This window comes from Polyodon spathula, chromosome 2 (genome assembly GCF_017654505.1).
Source record: "Polyodon spathula isolate WHYD16114869_AA chromosome 2, ASM1765450v1, whole genome shotgun sequence".
Lineage (NCBI taxonomy): Eukaryota > Metazoa > Chordata > Actinopteri > Acipenseriformes > Polyodontidae > Polyodon > Polyodon spathula.
Genome location: NC_054535.1, coordinates 108,903,216 through 108,923,251, shown reverse-complemented (window position 1 = coordinate 108,923,251; position 20,036 = coordinate 108,903,216). Strand labels below are relative to the sequence as shown.

The 20,036-nt window shown below is 42.9% G+C and overlaps 1 protein-coding gene across 1 annotated transcript in view; it reads left to right on the top strand.

Moving 5' to 3' along the window:
* The window catches only part of LOC121327399 (dedicator of cytokinesis protein 2-like), a 457,752-nt gene that overhangs the window by 61,246 nt on the left and 376,470 nt on the right, over positions 1–20,036 (top strand). The window contains exons 15-18 of the mRNA XM_041271445.1: positions 571–669; positions 984–1,056; positions 1,771–1,874; positions 17,735–17,930. Coding sequence (XP_041127379.1) covers positions 571–669; positions 984–1,056; positions 1,771–1,874; positions 17,735–17,930 — 472 coding nt within the window. The remainder of the gene's footprint in view (positions 1–570; positions 670–983; positions 1,057–1,770; positions 1,875–17,734; positions 17,931–20,036) is intronic.

Here is a 20,036-nt window from a genome sequence, read left to right as displayed (position 1 = left end):
GTAATGATATATTATTGTATAACATTGTTACTAATAATTAATAACAACAATAACAACACTAACACTAATAATAACACTAATAATAATAATAACACTAATAATAATAACACTAATAATAATAATAATAATAATAATAATAATAATAATAATAACAATAATAATAATAAATAATAATAATAATAATAATAATAACATAATAATAATAACAATAATAATAAAAACACTAATAATAATAATAATAATAATAATAATAATAATAATAATAATAATAATAATAATAATACTATAGTAGAATAATAATATTATATAATAATAACCACACTAACACTAATAATAACAACACTAATTACTATAATAATTAATAATAATACGTAATTATTATGAATAATAATGTTAATTAATAATATTAATAATAACACTAATAATAATAATAATAATAATAATAATAATAAAATAACAATAATAATAATAACAATAATAATAATAATAATAATAATAATAATAATAATAATAATAATAATAATAATAATAATAATAATAATAATAATCCTGTTTTTTTGATGCCCTCAGGATGCTATCTCGCTGGGTACAGGAGACAGGAATGTGAGCGAGTTCCAGTCTACGGTCTTTTACCAGTTGAAGCACCAGCACTGGATGGAGACAGTCAAGGTGCCACAGTTATCACAGTTATGCAATAAGAGACACAGAACTAAGTGCTGTACTTATTCTTTACAGCAAGTCAAGGCACAGCGTACAGATATTCCTTGCAGCTTAACACACTGCAGTTTTGCATGAGGCTGCTAATAATATAGAGAGACTTTATCTGCAACCCCTTTCTTAATTAATTAAAAGCTGACACTGTTCTGACATACCCACCTGCGAGACGAGACATGATAACCAGATCCTCGCAGCCACCCACAGCACTGAAGGAAAGGTTTAACTCTGGAAAGAAACAGTTTTTACTGGGCTTTCCTTTTCTACAGGTAACCATCCCTATTGAAGATGTTCAAAAGACTCACCTGAGATTCACCTTCAAGCACCGGCCCTCAAGTGACTGTAAGTGAGATTGGTGTGCAGTCTGTCTTCTATTAGAGCAGTAACACTGACGGCAAGGTTTTTAAACTGAGGCTTGAAATGGCCTCTCTGTATTGTTTTAATTCACCCGGTTGATGAATGTAAAGCTATGAAAACATTCAGGCATTAAACTCTAAATTCACCTGCAATATAATCTGAGAATTTAATTGACAAGAAAATCTTTGCAACCATCACCAAAAGTCAAGCAGTTGGACTCGGTGAAGCTTTATCCAGTGCCAGCTACCAATAGCCAAGTACATTTCACCCTTTCTTTTCAGTCCGTGCATGTATTGAGTTGGCCTCCTCCTCCACAGCTAAAAACCAACATTTTATCCTCACCAGCAGGGCTGACATTTGAAGTGAATGTCTTTTAACTCCAGCTGATAGATGTGAATTCAAATTTCAAGGAAGCCCAGTATGCCCAGAATTGAAGGGCGAGACCAAACCAGCAAGTCAAAATGCTGTGATACAACTATTTCTATACAATAGAAATGTGATTTTAAATTGCCAGATCCCAAGAAAGACTCGGCCCTGGTCAGTGAGTGGATGGGTGGGAGATCTCCAGTGAATAGCAGGGGATGAACTGCATGAAGAGTGTTAGGTGGGTCAGTAGGGAGCTCTTCACGAACACCCAGCACAGTGAAGGAACCACTGTATTGTAGGAGGTCCTTAAGTTCCCTTTTCTTGTTTCCTTAGCCAAAGACAAGGCTGAGAAGAAGTTTGCAATGGCGTTTGTGAGGCTGATGAGGCCAGATGGGACCACTCTGCAGGATGGCGAACATGACCTGATTCTCTACAAGGTAAGAGGAGAGCGGGAGAGACTTTGCTCTATGTTAGACTCACAGCAGGATATTAACACCATGCTTTTACCTGGCAGTGAAGGCAAGAGCAGCACATAGTCTCCTTCCATCACTGGGAACTGATGCTGCTCTCCCTCGGTTGCAGGGGACTGGTGCAGCTCTCCTTCAGTTGCTGGGGTAGGCATGGTTCCTCACTCTCGCTGTGGAGACAGCTGGGCTTCTCCCTCTCATTCTGGAGACAGCAGGGCTTCTCCCTCTTGCTATGGAGACAGTGGGGCTTCTCTCTCTCATGCTGGAAACAGTGGGGCTTCTCCCTCTCACTCTGGAGACAGTGGGGCTTCTCCCTCTCACTCTGGAGACAGTGGGGCTTCTTCCTCTTGCTCTAGAGACAACGGGGCTTCTCCCTATCACTCTGGAGACAGCGGGGCGTCTCTCCTCCTCCTCCTCTCTGAGACAGGGGCAGTTGGTTACAGAGTGGCCCCCCTCCCCGCAGGAAGGGCACCAACTTGAGGCCTCGACGAGGCAAAAGTAGCCATCCCAGCGACCTCTCTTGGGCTCTGAACAGTCGGGTTCCACCCTCATGGGCACTGGAGCTGGCACTTGCTTCTTCACCTTCTTCCTGGCACTGCCACTCCTTCGGGGACCGGCAGTTCCACCTCCTGCCATGGAGGGGGGGTTGGTCGGGTGATATGTGCCCGACCTCGCCAATGGCAAAGCACCACTCTTCCCCTCTCTAGCAGGTTAGGCAGGTGTCCTCGTCCACCTGCGGCGATGGTACGGCCTTCAGACGGATCCACTCCTCTGCGGTCTCCACCTCACCCCGATTGAAGGCCTGCACAAAAAGGGGGTCTTCGTACGGGCACACGTCTGGGGGATAGCGACTGCTTCCTTTAACTCGCGCTGATGCGCATGCATCACCATATACGCATCCACTTTATCCATACTTTAAAACAACAAAAAAAAACTCACTCCTCTTGAGAAAAGAAAGAAAAGTAAACTGCACCCGCAGTATCCCTGGTCTGACGCGTGGAGGCGCTGTTATCCCACATTGGACACCATATGTGATCTGGATGGCCGCAGGGGTGACATCAGAACAGGGAAATGAAACCAAAACAGGGAATGATGAGCAAACTGAGACGCTGCACTGCTCAGCTTTTTATTAAATAATAGAAGCAAACAGTTCAAACAAAAACTCAAAAGAAAAGGACACGTTGGCCAAACAGACAGACAACAAACAGTAACAAGTTTAATAACCAGCACGCTTAGCAATTGTTGTTTTCTTCTGAATGATCTTTTACCTTCTGTCTCCACTGTCTCCCTGTGCAGCCAAACTGCAGGTCCTCTCTATTCTGGCCGAGGGGCTAACTGGCTATTAATAATCTTATTACCCCTGGGCCAGAGTCTGCACGGGTTTACTAAGAGTGCGTGACTGCCAGCCAGTTAAACAACCAGCAGCTGACGGTCACGCATTCTCACAGGTAATTAAAATAATACAAAACAGTAATGAAGGCAGCATCCCACTCATCGGGCTAAACAACAATAAAATACAAAGCACGGCTTTTCACCGAAATCATAATACAAATACAAAGCAATACAATCAATCATAATAATGGCACAATATATACATGGGGCGGGGCTCCCCGTCACACCCCCAAAGGCAGCTCCAGGTGTGGGGACAGGAGTTTCTCTGCTTGTACCTTGAAACATGCTCACCACACTGATTATATGAACAGGCTAGTGGTTATGTATGTAAATGTGATAACTGTGAGCTGCAGGGTTTCTAATCTCAAGCTTTTTAGGTGATACAGAAGTCTGAGACAGGCTCAGTGGGGTGCTAGAGGACAGAGCTGGTGGAAACCAGTTTAATTTAGCAACATTGCTCATGGGTTTAGGAGACTGCATCACAAGTCCTGATTGCTGTGACCATGTTTGCTTTTTCATTTTCACGCTGACGTTGCTGAGCTCCATTTGCCTGTGAAAGGACTTTACTCACCAAACAGCAAACCTACCACCCCGCTGCAGATAGGACCTGACGATAGCTTTCTGCAGCTCCACACTGAATGAAAGGGAGGTCAAGCTGCTTGGGATTCGACGCTCGCTACAAAGATCAATTACGATAGATGGATATGCGCATCCCCCCCCACCCTCATGCTAAACCTGTCATGTGCGATTTGAGTGTCTTGCTGGATGCTGAACTGTCTCTTAATGATCACATCTGTCAGCATGCAAAATAGCGTATTACCGTTACCCCTGCAACGGCTCGGCTGGCAACGCTATCTGACCACATCAGCAGCAGAACCTGTGGAGCGTGCGATCAGCACAGCGCTGTCTGATTAACGCAGGTCTCGCTGCTGCCACACCCAGCTACTCGTCATTCTCAGCCTTGTACAACACATACCAAAGCCATCTCCTTTCCATTTCCTCTGTAAATAGAAGTCCTGTATTACTCTCATTATTATAACAATTATTATTATGTCAATCATACGTTTTTTGATTGAATTTTGCTAATATTCCACATGTTGCAGAGAGCTCCCGGTCACAGGAGATGTGTAAGCCGCGAGATCCTCTTTCTCTGACTGTTTAAGAAGCCAAGGTTAGGGTTCCTGTGCAATAGCTGAAGATATTCACCACTGCCGTCACGGAAATGAAGCCGGTGAAGCTTCTGGCTGGCTGGGGTTTTCTCATGTGCTTTTAGTCTCACGATCTTCCCATCAATTCAAGGAAAATAATGTACAGCTTCGAAACTCCCATGCTCTTAGGAGAGAGATAGCTTGCTGTTATGCAAGGTTATTGTTGTTTTTTTTTGGTTTTGTTATTGCTTGTTTTGCTAATTTATCATATTCTTAGAACAAACGCATTTTAAAAACATTCAAGTGAGTGTTTTGGTGCTAAGCAGTAAATTAATTTACCAAAATCCTTTTTTTGACAAGCTGTTTGTATTCCCCAGGAAGGTGGTTTGATATTCTCAGCCTAGCCCCCTACATAGCACACAGATGGTCAATTAACACAAATCCTTTTCATATCTATGAAGATTTTCAAGTCATGTGTCTTGCAAGAAGGGAATGTTGTTGTACAAGAGGTCATTGTCACTTGCTGAACCGAAGTAACAATTGTTGCCATGCAACTAGTCTCGACCAGACCTTTGAACAGTGAGACGTCTCTGAAACCCAAGAGGAGCACAGAGGCTAATCCAACACTCTCTGTGGGGATTCTAGTACGGCAGGCAGTGTGTATGAGGGACTATTGGAGCGAGCAGAAGTGAGCAGCTTGTTTAGGTACTATGAACCCACACACAGACTCTTGCAGTCCAGCTGCTGTCACTTACAACTGTGTTTCACCCGAAAGACGGCGCACAAGGAGGTTAAGTGACTTGCTCAAGTTTACACAACGAGTCAGTGAGGGAGCCGGGATTTGAACCTGACTACGCAGCCTCTTATAACTCTGTTATGTTCTGTTTTATTGTTAATACACAGTAATTAAATCCAACTGTAGCCCCTTTCACACTGGCATGGTCTACCCGGATGGGAATCTACCCAGGTCAGGACCTGGAGTCATGCGGGTGGGCTGTGTGATTTCACACTGCTTTTGATTGACCTGAGGGACAGGCGCAAGTACAGAAAGTGTGTATCAATGCTCCAGAAGCAGCTTGTTATGGACCCTTCCTTCCACGCTTCTCTTGTTGGCCCAAATGTTGGTTAGAGCAAACGTTTCTTCACCGGGTATGACCCAGGTACGTGGTTTCATACTACGGGGGATTGTGACCTGGGTAGCTAGAACTTGGGTTGGAATCCAGGCTGAAGTACAGGTTTATATTTGTTTCTATTCACGAGCAACCTTTTTTTAACTCAATTGTCCTTTTCATTGAAAAGAGGGAACGTGTTGAAGAAAATATCATTAAGGGGCTGATAGGTGTCTGATTGTGATGTCACGGTTTGGAATTGACTTTTAACTTGAAATGAGTTTAGAGAGGTGCCTCGGTTTTGATTTTTTTTATAGCAGGCAAGTATCAGAAACAAAATACCAGAACTTGAAGCTACTGCACTATCAGGTAACTATGATGTGATAGGTGTTACAGAAACGTGGTTATCTGAGAGTGATGGGGACGAATATAATATTTGTGGGTATACACTGTATAGGAAAGACAGGCAGGACAGAAGAGGAGGAGGAGTAGCGCTATACATAAGAAACAGTCTTGAAGCCCAGGTGTTAAACCTGGACAAAGAAAATAAAACCGAATCAATATGGGTCAGAATAACAGACAAAAATTCAAAAGGCATAATAATAGGAGCATGCTATAGACCGCCAGATTCAGACGGTGAGCACAATAATCTGTTATACAATGACATTAGAAATGTGTGTAGCAAAGGAGAAGCCATACTAATGGGGGATTTCAACTTCCCCCAAATAAAATGGGAAAACCCGGTGGGTAGCGCGAAAGATGAAATAGAAATGGTGGAAATGACAAATGACTGCTTCCTAACACAATTTGTGAAGGCACCCACTAGAGGGGAGGCATGCCTTGATTTAGTCTTTTCAAATAACGAAGATAGAATAACTAAAACAGAGGTCAGAGAACCACTGGCAAACTCAGACCACAACATGGTCTCATTTGAAGTGTTTTTTAAAACCCCAAAAGAAATGACTAAAGCTAAGGTTTACAATTTTAGAAAAGCAAACTATGAAGGTATGAAACAGAGACTAACAGAAGTAGATTGGAGTAAAATAGAGAAAACACCCACAGAAGAAGGATGGTTATTCTTCAAAAATGTAGTACTAGAGGCGCAAAACAATTATATCCCTAAAGTAGACAAATCTAAATGTAAAACTAAATTGCCAAAATGGTTTAATAGATCAATTAAAAAAAATATTCAGTGAAAAAAGGCACTTTACAGAGCATTAAAAAAGGACCAAAAAGAAAGTACGCAGAAAGAGTACACAGAACTGCAAACGCAAGTCAAAAAGGAAGTTAGAAAGGCCAAGAGAGAAATAGAAATGAACATTGCTAAGGGAGCTAAAACCAATTCCAAAATGTTTTTCCAATATTACAACAGCAAGAGAACATTCAAAGAGGAGATTAAATGTTTAAGAGATACAAATGGCAAAATCGTAGAGGAAGAAAAAAAAATAGCAAATATATTAAATGATTACTTTTCACAAGTTTTTACAAAGGAAGATACTGACAACATGCCCCACATGTCATCCAGTTCCTATCCAGTTTTAAATAACTTTAGCATAACTGAGGCAGAAGTGTTAAAGGGACTAGGAGCTCTTAAAATAAACAAATCCCCTGGGCCGGATGAGATCCTCCCAGTAGTACTCAAAGAAATGAAAGAAGTAATTTACAAACCGCTAACCAAGATCATGCAGCAGTCTCTTGACACAGGGGTGGTACCGACAGACTGGAAAATTGCAAACGTAATACCGATCCACAAAAAGGGAAACAAAACTGAACCAGGTAACTACAGACCAGTAAGCCTGACTTCTATTATATGCAAACTTATAGAAACTATAATAAGATCCAAAATGGAAAATTACCTATATGGTAACAGGGTACTGGGAGACAGTCAACATGGTTTTAGGAAAGGGAGATTGTGTCTAACTAACTTGCTTGATTTTTTTGAGGATGCAACATCGATAATGGATAATTGCAAAGCATATGACATGGTTTATTTAGATTTCCAGAAAGCTTTTGACAAAGTCCCGCACAAAAGATTAATTCTCAAACTGAACGCAGTTGGGATTCAAGGAAACACATGTACATGGATTAGGGAGTGGTTAACATGTAGAAAACAGAAAGTACTGATTAGAGGAAAAACCTCAGAATGGAGTGTGGTAACCAGCGGTGTACCACAGGGATCAGTATTAGGTCCTCTGCTATTCCTAATCTACATTAATGATTTAGATTCTGGTATAGTAAGCAAACTTGTTAAATTTGCAGACGACACAAAAGTAGGAGGAGTGGCAAACACTGTTGCAGCAGCAAAGGTCATTCAAAATGATCTAGACAAGATTCAGAACTGGGCAGACACATGGCAAATGACATTTAATAGAGAAAAGTGTAAGGTACTGCACGCAGGAAATAAAAATGTACATTATAAATATCATATGGGAGATATTGAAATTGGAGAAGGAATCTATGAAAAAGACCTAGGAGTTTTTGTTGACTCAGAAATGTCTTCATCTAGACAATGTGGGGATTCTATAAAGAAGGCTAACAAGATGCTCGGATACATTGTGAAAAGTGTTGAATTTAAATCAAGGGAAGTAATGTTAAGACTGTACAATGCACTAGTAAGACCTCATCTTGAATATTGTGTGCAGTTCTGGTCACCTCGCTATAAAAAAGATATTGCTGCTCTAGAAAGAGTGCAAAGAAGAGCGACCAGAATTATTCCGGGCTTAAAAGGCATGTCATATGCAGACAGGCTAAAAAAATTGAATCTGTTCAGTCTTGAACAAAGAAGACTACGTGGCGACCTAATTCAAGCATTCAAAATTCTAAAAGGTATTGACAGTGTCGACCCAAGGGACTTTTTCAGCCTGAAAAAAGAAACAAGGACCAGGGGTCACAAATGGAGTTTAGAAAAAGGGGCATTCAGAACAGAAAATAGGAGACACTTTTTTACACAGAGAATTGTGAGGGTCTGGAATCAACTCCCCAGTAATGTTGTTGAAGCTGACACCCTGGGATCCTTCAAGAAGCTGCTTGATGAGATTTTGGGATCAATAAGCTACTAACAACCAAACGAGCAAGATGGGCCGAATGGCCTCCTCTCGTTTGTAAACTTTCTTATGTTCTTATGTTCTTAACATCAACTGTATTGATATTGAGAATATAGGCTGATGTCATGAATGGGGTTTCTTGGAATATAGCAGACGAAACATGTGCTCTGATTGGCTGAACGATCCTGACCCATCCTATAATTTTAATGAATATTCTTAAACATTAACTAAGAAATTTAAATACATGCTTGTGCTCCATGACAAAATGCAATACCTAATTACATACAGGCTTTCATCTACATTATGTATAAGATTTCATTACTCAAGTTTGTTTAATTAAATTTAAATTAATTTAATTAAACCCATTATTAAACATAATTATTGTTTCAAATAATTCCTGTCTCCTGGCTCTAATTCACAGATGAAATACCACTGCACAAAGTCCAAACAGAACAAAGAATAATCGCAGAGAGAGAGAGCACAGGTACACATCTGTGTTGTGAGGGCAAGTTAATTATTTTTGCTAGGGATTAAACGGCTCAGCTTGTGGTTTGATGTTTATATTTGCTCTCGGATCATTTATCACCTCCTTCGCCCTCAAGTAAACCAAATTACCACTTAATTGACTTGTAAAGTGGGGTTTGCTTGCGTTTTAAGGCCCTTTACAAGGTTAGAGGTAATTCATCAAATAATTAGTTTCAATGTCTAAACCAGGAATCCATTTAAAGCAATGTACAATGTAATTAGAGCTTCAAGGAACAGTGAATGTATGAAGTGAAACTCCTGCTCTCTCTAGTCATCAGACGATCAGCGAGCATGTTTCTCACTGCGTTTCAGTCTAATGGCCTGTGAACACACAGAGAGAGGGAGGAGGATAACCTTTATTATCTGAACATATTGAAATTCTGGACGAGATTACTGGCTGTTTCTGAAATATAACTGCGGGAGGGTGCTGGGTTTCACTGAACACACGGGAGACAAAGTTACTTTGAGGCCAGTTTGTATTTAATACACAAGGGGGCAGCGTTGTACCCTGGAGGAACAATACCAGCAATGGTAAGCTTCTGTCCACGGCAGCTTGCTGCAAAATCCTCACAATGGTGAGCTTCTCCTGTCTGGCAGTTTATCGTGCACACGCAGGTGCTGAAAAAAATATTCAAAACAGAAGGCGAAAGGAAAATGGAAAATAAAATACAGTAACAAAACTACAAACAAAAGGTGCTGCTTCTTGCAGTGTCCCGCAGCCTCCACTGTCCGGTGCAGCTTGGGTTGCAGTTATGCTTTACTAACACTCACAGGGTTACTAACACTCCCTTACTAACACTCACGGGGTTACTAACACTCCCTTACTAACACTCACAGGGTTACTAACACTCCCTTACTAACACTCACGGGGTTACTAACACTCCCTTACTAACACTCACAGGGTTACTAACACTCCCTTACTAACACTCACGGGGTTACTAACACTCCCTTACTAACACTCACGGGGTTACTAACACTCCCTTACTAACACTCACGGGGTTACTAACACTCCCTTACTAACACTCACGGGGTTACTAACACTCCCTTACTAACACTCACGGGGTTACTAACACTCCCTTACTAACACTCACAGGGTTACTAACACTCCCTTACTAACACTCACGGGGTTACTAACACTCCCTTACTAACACTCACAGGGGTTACTAACACTCCCTTACTAACACTCACAGGGTTACTAACACTCCCTTACTAACACTCACAGGGTTACTAACACTCCCTTACTAACACTCACGGGGTTACTAACACTCCCTTACTAACACTCACAGGGTTACTAACACTCCCTTACTAACACTCACAGGGTTACTAACACTCCCTTACTAACACTCACAGGGTTACTAACACTCCCTTACTAACACTCACAGGGTTACTAACACTCACAGGGTTACTAACTCGCCCTTACTAACACTCACAGGGTTACTAACACTCCCTTACTAACACTCACGGGGTTACTAACACTCCCTTACTAACACTCGCAGGGTTACTAACACTCCCTTACTAACACTCACAGGGTTACTAACACTCACAGGGTTACTAACACTCCCTTACTAACACTCGCGGGGTTACTAACACTCCCTTACTAACACTCACGGGGTTACTAACTCGCCCTTACTAACACTCACAGGGTTACTAACACTCCCTTACTAACACTCACAGGGTTACTAACACTCACAGGGTTACTAACACTCATGGGGTTACTAACACTCCCTTACTAACACTCATGAGGTTGCCCAGACTTCCCTCAGCTAAACTGCCAACATCCCACTCGGGTACGAAATTAATTCTTTACTGTGGCAGCCTTCCTCAGTCAGGCTTGCTCGTCTCTTCCTTCCTCCATCAAGCTTGCTTGCCTCTCTTCCTTCCTCCATCAGGCTTGCTCGCCTCTTTTCCTTCCTCCATCAGGCTTGCTTGCCTCTTTTCCTTCCTCCATCAGGCTTGCTCGCCTCTCTTCCTTCCTCCGTCAGGCTTGCTCGCCTCTTTTCCTTCCTCCATCAGGCTTGCTTGCCTCTTTTCCTTCCTCCATCAGGCTTGCTCGCCTCTCTTCCTTCCTCCATCAGGCTTGCTCGCATCTCTTCCTTCCTCCATCAGGCTTGCTCGCCTCTCTTTTCCTTCCTCCATCAGGCTTGCTCGCATCTCTTCCTTCCTCCATCAGGCTTGCTCCGATCTCTTTTCCTTCCTCCGTCAGGCTTGCTCGCCTCTCTTTTCCTTCCTCCATCAGGCTTGCTCACATCTCTTCCTTCCTCCATCAGGCTTACTCGCCTCTCTTTTCCTTCCTCCGTCAGGCTTGCTCGCCTCTCTTTTCCTTCCTCCATCAGGCTTGCTTGCCTCTCTTTTCCTTCCTCCATCAGGCTTGCTCCGATCTCTTTTCCATCCTCCGTCAGGCTTGCTCCGATCTCTTTTCCTTCCTCCGTCAGGCTTGCTCCACTCTCTTTTCCTTCCTCCATCAGGCTTGCTCGCCTCTCTTTTCCTTCCTCCATCAGGCTTGCTCGCATCTCTTCCTTCCTCCATCAGGCTTGCTCCGATCTCTTTTCCTTCCTCCGTCAGGCTTGCTCGCCTCTCTTTTCCTTCCTCCATCAGGCTTGCTCGCATCTCTTCCTTCCTCCATCAGGCTTGCTCCGATCTCTTTTCCTTCCTCCATCAGGCTTGCTCGCCTCTCTTTTCCTTCCTCCGTCAGGCTTGCTCCGATCTCTTTTCCATCCTCCGTCAGGCTTGGTCCGCTCTCTTTTCCTTCCTCTGTCATGCTTCCTCGTCTCTTTCCTCGTTCCAGACCCTGGCGTTCCTGCTCTGTTTATTCCAGGGTTATGACCCCAGCTCCTGCTGTCATTTCTTCCTGCAAGTATGTGTCTTATGCTAATGTTAGTATTTTAAATCATCTCTGCTAGGATGCCATTCACTTCAAGGGTGTTCAATTGTCCCAATAATTTAGCATCAAGAATATGACTAGGTAACCCAGTCCATCCCCTTACCACTCTCTATGTAAAGAAGTGTCTGTTACCATCTCTAAGTCTATTTCCAGTCTTGGATCCTCTCGATCAAAAACTCCATAGCATACAAACCCGCTAACAGACTCTTCAAAGACCAATGATGTTTATGCATAAGCTTCATTGATTCGAGCTCAGTGATGGCATTCAAACAATTCCCTGAAATGAAACGTTCTCCCTGCACACAGGAGAGTTGTACAATATGCATCTCTTGTATCAGGGCTACAACCAGGAATGCCTTCAAAAATCAATGATATGTTTACTATTCTTTTACCATGTCTCAAGCTAAGGGGGCTAAAACCAATTCCAAAATGTTTTTCCAATATTACAACAGCAAGAGAACATTCAAAGAGGAGGTTAAATGTCTAAGAGATACAAATGGCAAAATCGTAGATGAAGAAAAAAAAAATTAAATGATTACTTTTCACAAGATTTTACAAAGGAGGATACGGACAACATTCCCCACATGTCAACCAGTTCCTGTCCAGTTTTAAATAACTTTAGCATAACCGAGGCAGAAGTGTTAAAGGGACTAGGAGCTCTTAAAATAAACAAATCTCCTGGGCAGGATGAGATCCTCCCAATAGTACTCAAAGAAACGAAAGAAGTTATTTACAAACCGCTAACCAAGATCATGGAACAGTCTCTTGACACAGGGGTGGTACCGACAGACTGGAAAATTACAAAAGTAATACCGATCCACAAAAAGGGAAACAAAACCGAACCAGGTAACTACAGACCAATAAGCCTGACCTCTATTATATGCAAACTTATGGAAACTATAATAAGATCCAAAATGGAAAATTACCTATATGGTAACAGGGTCCTAGGAGACAGTCAACATGGTTTTAGGAAAGAGAGATTGTGTCTAACTAACTTGCTTGATTTTTTTGAGGATGCAACATCGATAATGGATAATTGCAAAGCATATGACATGGTTTATTTAGATTTCCAGAAAGCTTTTGACAAAGTCATGCATAAAAGATTAAAGTGTAAGGTACTGCACGCAGGAAATAAAAATGTGCATTATAAATATCATATGGGAGATACTGAAATTAAAGAAAGACTCTATGAAAAAGACCTAGGAGTTTTTGTTGACTCAGAAATGTCTTCATATGGACAATGTGGGGAAGCTATAAAAAAGGCTAACAAGATGTTCGGATACATTGTGAAAAGTGTTGAATTTAAATCAAGGGAAGTAATGTTAAAACTGTACAATGCATTAGTAAGACCTCATCTTGAATATTGTGTTCATTTCTATTGACCTTGCTACAAAAAGGATATTGCTGCTCTAGAAAGAGTGCAACGTGCAACCTGAAAAAAGAAACAAGGACCAGGGGTCACAAATGGAGATTAGACAAAGGGGCATTCAGAACAGAAAATAGGAGGCACTTTTTTACACAGAGAAGTGTGAGGGTCTGGAATCAACTCCCCAGTAATGTTGTTGAAGCTGACACCCTGGGATCCTTCAAGAAGCTGCTTGATGAGATTCTGGGATCAATAAGCTACTAACAACCAAACGAGCAAGATGGGCCGAATGGCCTCCTCTCGTTTGTAAACTTTCTTATGTTCTTATGATTTTTGTGATGACAAGTTCCTTTTGCTTAAATGTGCAGAAATCATTAGAAGTTTGTTAGAACTTCGATGTGTGTTTTGAATCAAGGCCTTTTGGTGCACATTTGCAACCAGTTTTGTTACACTGATGTACTTATTATTTATAAATATGCTGATGTAGTGAGGCATGACCTCATTAATAAGCTTCTTGTCATTTCAGCAATAAAGCTGAACGTGGTGCACAAATGTAATGCCTGTCCAGTTGAGTTTGCACATTTGGATTTGCACAGCTTCAGCTGATATTTACCTTATTAGCAAACCGGTGGTTTGTTTACCGTATCCTGCTTTGCTAATAAAAAATTAATTAAAAAAAGTTGATGACTAAGCAAAAGAGCAAGGCTTATCTGCATGAGTTGCTACAGAGCTTATAGAGGTGAGAATTCATAATGGCAATATATCCCACAACACTGCCCATTACACTCTCCTACCCCCTTAATAACAGTGATCGGCTGCTTCCAGGTTAACATGACTGAGGCTGGGTATGAACCAGCAACCCTGCACACCACAGCAAGCTTCTTAAGCACTGTCCCAAAGAGAGGGGCTCATCTGCATTCATTCATGGTTATAGAGCTTTTATCCTTGTTTCACTGATGGGACAGAGTCCGTAGTGGCAGTGCAGCGCACAACACTACATGACGTGTCTCTAATTACTGTGCATTTACATAGAAGTTACTTAGATCTTTTTGCATGATATATGTAAGTACATAATTTTTTCAGGTTATGGTTAGGGTTAGGGTCATATCATGCAAAAAGATTTACACATTACGTACATTTTAATTATGTATAATAACATTGCAATTCTCTGTAAGTACACATGTATTTACTAAGTAGCTTGTATGTGAATGCACAGTAACTGGAGACACTATGTGATGTGTTTGCAGCATTGCATTGAGACCCCGAGTGGATGCGCAGTACAGCAGGTGTGTGCCATTGTTTGTATTCCCTTCTTGCTTCTGATCTCAGGCCTGGGAAGTTCTGGTTCTGCAGGCAAACATGATCGCAGTTGTTTTTTGTTTGTTTATTGCTCGTCAGATCAAAGAACATTATGTTTCAAATTAAAACTTGCCTCCAGCACAAGGGATGGATCAGTAAGGTCTTTGCTCCACTGCGCAGGGACAGGGATTCCCTGTTGTTGCACAGGTGGTTTGTGTATGACTTTGCTTATAATGGTTGTAGCTAAGAAAATGTTAACAGTTGAGCAGTTCAGTTTGTTATGTAGGTTTATGACATGCAGTTTGGCTAGAAACACATGTTGTAATAAGCATGTGTTTTTATTTAAAGACATGATATTTGGTCCTGCTCTAGGTTAAAGAGACCTCTGCTTGCAAGCCAGACTTTCAAAGAGTTTTGTACTTCCTTGGTCATTGCATCTGTAGGGGGAAATCTATCCACACCCCTTGAAGGGTAATAGGGATGAATGACCCTGTTTGAATGACCCTGCTGTTCCAGTGTGTGTGTGCATGTGTTGCAGACAGTCTGTTTGAATGACACTGCTGTTTCAGTGTGTGTGTGTGTGTGTGTTACAGACAGCCTGTTTGAATGACCTCACTGTTCCAGTGTGTGTGTGTTGCAAACAGTCTGTTTGAGTGACCCTGCTGTTTCAGTGTGTGTGTGTGTGTGTGTGTTGCAGACAGTCTGTTTGAGTGACCCTGCTGTTCCAGTGTGTGTGTGTGTGTGTGTGTGTGTTGCAGACAGTCTGTTTGAGTGACCCTGCTGTTCCAGTGTGTGTGTGTGTGTGTGTGTGTGTGTGTTGCAGACAGTCTGTTGGAGTGACCCTGCTCTTCCTGTGTGTGTGTGTGTGTGTGTGTGTGTGTTGCAAACAGTCTGTTTGAGTGACCCTGCTGTTCCAGTGTGTGTGTGTGTGTGTTGCAGACAGTCTGTTTCAGTGACCCTGCTGTTCCAGTGTGTTTGTGTTTCAGACAGTCTGTTTGAGTGACCCTGCTGTTCCAGTGTGTGTGTGTGTTGCAGACAGTCTGTTTGAATGACCTCACTGTTCCAGTGTGTGTGTTGCAAACATTCTGTTTAAGTGACCCTGCTGTTCTAGTGTGTGTGTGTGTGTGTGTGTGTGTGTGTGTGTTGCAGACAGTCTGTTTGAGTGACCCTGCTGTTCCAGTGTGTGTGTGTGTGTGTGTGTTGCATACAGTCTGTTTGAGTGACCCTGCTGTTCCAGTGTGTGTGTGTGTGTGTGTTGCAGACAGTCTGTTTGAGTGACCCTGCTGTTCCAGTGTGTGTGTGTGTGTGTTGCAGACAGTCTGTTTGAATGACCCTGCTGTTCCAGTGTGTGTGTGTGTGTGTGTGTGTGTTGCAGACAGTCTGTTTGAGTGACCCTGCTGTTCCAGTGTGTGTGTGTGTGTGTTGCATACAGTCTGTTTGAGTGACCCTGCTGTTCCAGTGTGTGTGTGTGTGTGTGTGTGTGTGTGTGTGTGTGTGTGTTGCAGACAGTCTGTTTGAGTGACCCTGCTGTTCCAGTGTGTGTGTGTGTGTGTGTGTGTGTGTGTTGCAGACAGTCTGTTTGAGTGACCCTGCTGTTCCAGTGTGTGTGTGTGTGTGTGTGTGTGTGTGTGTGTGTGTGTGTGTGTGTGTGTTGCAGACAGTCTGTTTGAGTGACCCTGCTGTTCCAGTGTGTGTGTGTGTTGCAGACAGTCTGTTTGAGTGACCCTGCTGTTCCAGTGTGTGTGTGTGTGTGTGTGTTACAGACAGTCTGTTTGAATGACCCTGCTGTTCCAATGTGTGTGTGTGTTGCAGACAGTCTGTTTGAATGACCCTGCTGTTCCAGTGTGTTTGTGTTGCAGACAGTCTGTTTGAGTGACCCTGCTGTTCCAGTGTGTGTGTGTTTGTGTTGCATACAGTCTGTTTGAGTGACCCTGCTGTTCCAGTGTGTGTGTGTGTGTGTGTGTGTGTGTGTTGGTGTTGTCAGACAAACTTACTGGTGACGACAAGTGTGTGTGTGTGTGTGTGTGTGTGTGTGTGTGTGTTGCAGACAGTCTGTTTGAGTGACCCTGCTGTTCCAGTGTGTGTGTGTGTGTGTTGCAGACAGTCTGTTTGAATGACCCTGCTGTTCCAATGTGTGTGTGTGTGTGTGTGTTACAGACAGTCTGTTTGAATGACCCTGCTGTTCCATGTGTGTGTGTGTGTGTGTTGCAGACAGTCTGTTTGAATGACCCTGCTGTTCCAATATGTGTGTGTGTGTGTGTGTTACAGACAGTCTGTTTGAATGACCCTGCTGTTCCAATATGTGTGTGTGTGTTGCAGACAGTCTGTTTGAATGACCCTGCTGTTCCAGTGTGTTTGTGTTGCAGACAGTCTGTTTGAGTGACCCTGCTGTTCCAGTGTGTGTGTGTGTGTGTTGCATACAGTCTGTTTGAGTGACCCTGCTGTTCCAGTGTGTGTGTGTGTGTGTGTGTGTGTGTGTTGCAGACAGTCTGTTTGAATGACCCTGCTGTTCCAGTGTGTGTGTGTGTGTGTGTGTGTGTGTGTGTGTTGCAGACAGTCTGTTTGAGTGACCCTGCTGTTCCAGTGTGTGTGTGTGTGTTGCAGACAGTCTGTTTGAATGACCCTGCTGTTCCAATGTGTGTGTGTGTGTGTACAGACAGTCTGTTTGAATGACCCTGCTGTTCCAATGTGTGTGTGTGTGTGTTGCAGACAGTCTGTTTGAATGACCCTGCTGTTCCAATATGTGTGTGTGTGTGTGTGTTACAGACAGTCTGTTTGAATGACCCTGCTGTTCCAGTGTGTGTGTGTTACAGACAGTCTGTTTGAATGACCCTGCTGTTCCAGTGTGTTTGTGTTGCAGACAGTCTGTTTGAGTGACCCTGCTGTTCCAGTGTGTGTATGTGTGTTGCATACAGTCTGTTTGAGTGACCCTGCTGTTCCAGTGTGTGTGTGTGTGTTACAGACAGTCTGTTTGTATGACCCTGCTTTTCCTGTGTGTGCATTCAGTATGTAATCCCAGTGTAAATAACAGTGCTCACAGCCTAGCTCCTCTTCTCCTGGATGCAGGGCGACAGCAGGAAACTGGAGGACATCAACGTGTACAGAAACCTCCCATCCACCAGGAGCAACGGTGAGCAGCAGAGCCGGCACTCCATGGTCTCCACCATGAAGGGAACCCTGGGAGGGGCCAGCGGGCTGAGCAGCAGCAAGGACAGCTTCCAGATCGCCACTCTCATCTGCTCCACCAAGCTCACCCAGAACGGTGCGTCTGTTTCTGTCTGTCTGTCTGTCTGTCTGATCCACCAAGCTCACCCAGAACAGCGTGCCTGTCTGTCTGTCTGCTCCATTAAACACACCAAGAACACCCCGCTAAGGGAGGGAGAGATTCATTAGAGTTCAGAAGGGAGGATCTGTTCAGATTCCAAAATGGAAATTGAAGAGTAGGCAGGTTTAAATTACTTTCTTTTTTTTGTGCCCTTACATTTTCTACTGGAATATTTCATGTTGCGATCACTCAGATATCTTTTGTTTTAAGTCTGTGTCAAAGTGCTTCTGTCCGAGTTCAGCAGCTACTGTTCAATTCTAATTGCCTGGAATAGGCATATGCAACAGAGGCTTGATCAAAGTGTCTTTATAGAAGTAAGAGCCAGCGCCATCTTATGATCGGCCTAGCTTCCTGCTGTATTGGAATGCTCAGTTGTGCCATTAACCCTTTAAGGTACAAGGGACATATGTGTTTCACAAATAAGACGATGCCAACTTTCTTATTTTTGCAATGAGTTGCACAAAAAATTAAAATTTACTGACAGGTTGGATCTGGTCATCCAAATTGTCAGTTTCCTCATGAAACAGCTGCAAGCGGTGGTCCCCTATGCTCTTGGGGAGACCGTGCTGAGGGCTGTGCATAGTGGACCAGCCACTGGATGTTTTGGCATTGCCAAGACCCTGGGCCGGCTCCGGGAGCAGTTCTACTGGGAGTGGTGCCGCTGCGACCGGTGCACCGCCCGGAAGGGCCCCTTGAACCGTTCAAACACAAGGTGGGGGCACCACTGGAGCATGTCACCACTGAAATATTCTGACCCTTTCCACAGACTGAAGGGGCAACCAGTATGTCCTTGTGGCCATGGAGTATTTCACTAAATGGCCCAAGGTGTACTCCATCCCAGACCAGAGCGCCACCACGTGCATGGAGGCACTGCTGGACGGTATGTTCAGCCAGTTTGGGGTTCCAGAGGACCAGGGCGCAAATTTGAAGCACAAGTGTTTGGGGAGGTGTGCAGGCAGCTGGGCACAGGGCCGGATGAACCTTTTGTGGGCCCAGCGCCAAACATATTTGTGGGCCCCCATGGGGAACAATTGTAAAAGACAGGAGATCGACACAGAAGTTGTCTTTGACACAGCACATAGCTGCACAGGTTTTATTTACAATATTTACAGTTTTAAGTTGCACATGGAGGTGGCTGCCACTAGGGTACCAGCAATGCTAGCCCTAGGGCAAAAAGAATGCACACAAGTGTACATAAAATTAATTATAAAGGAACAAATACAAAATAAAACACAGTGGTAAAAACAATTAACAAAAGCCAAAGCTGGCCAAAACACCAGCCATGTGCTGCTCCCACAAAAGGGGACCTTCACTATCTCACCCTTCACATTTCTCATATGAACTGCAGTGCTTGAATTACATGATGTATGAAATTGGGGTGGATTTAAAACCTGTTTAAAACATTTTAAAAATAAAAAATATAAAACAACTTTAATATATTTTATTTACAGTGTCATTATTCATATTAGTCTTGCGTCAGATAAGTAATTTCTATATTACATAGCAAGTATTAACATGAATAACTTACTCAACAAAACCACTGCATGTAGCTATTATTCTATTTACAGAGATGAAAAATGTCTTCAGATTTTTCGGCGTGCCTTTGCTGCAGCAAACATTTCAATTAAACTGGAGAAGTCTACAGAGTTTACCATCTCAGATTCAATGGATAACAAGTAAGACTGTTAAGTCTTTCCTGAACCATTGTAGCACGTAAAGCACTTTTATCCTTTTTAAATGTGAAAAAGACCTTTCACCACTGCAGTTTGAGACTGGTAGTGTCAGGTAAATGCATAGTGCAATAAAGACATTTGGAAAGGCTGTTTGCAAATTGTGCATGTTAATTATGGTCAGCATTTGCAAACAATCTCTTCATTGAGGTCCTCTGAGAGCACCACTGTACCCACTCTTCAACAATCTCTTCATTGAGGTCCTCTGAGAGCACCACTGTACCCATTCTTCAACAATCTCTTCATTGAGGTTCTCTGAGAGCACCACTGTACCCATTCTTCAACGATCTCTTCATTGAAGTCATATGAGAAC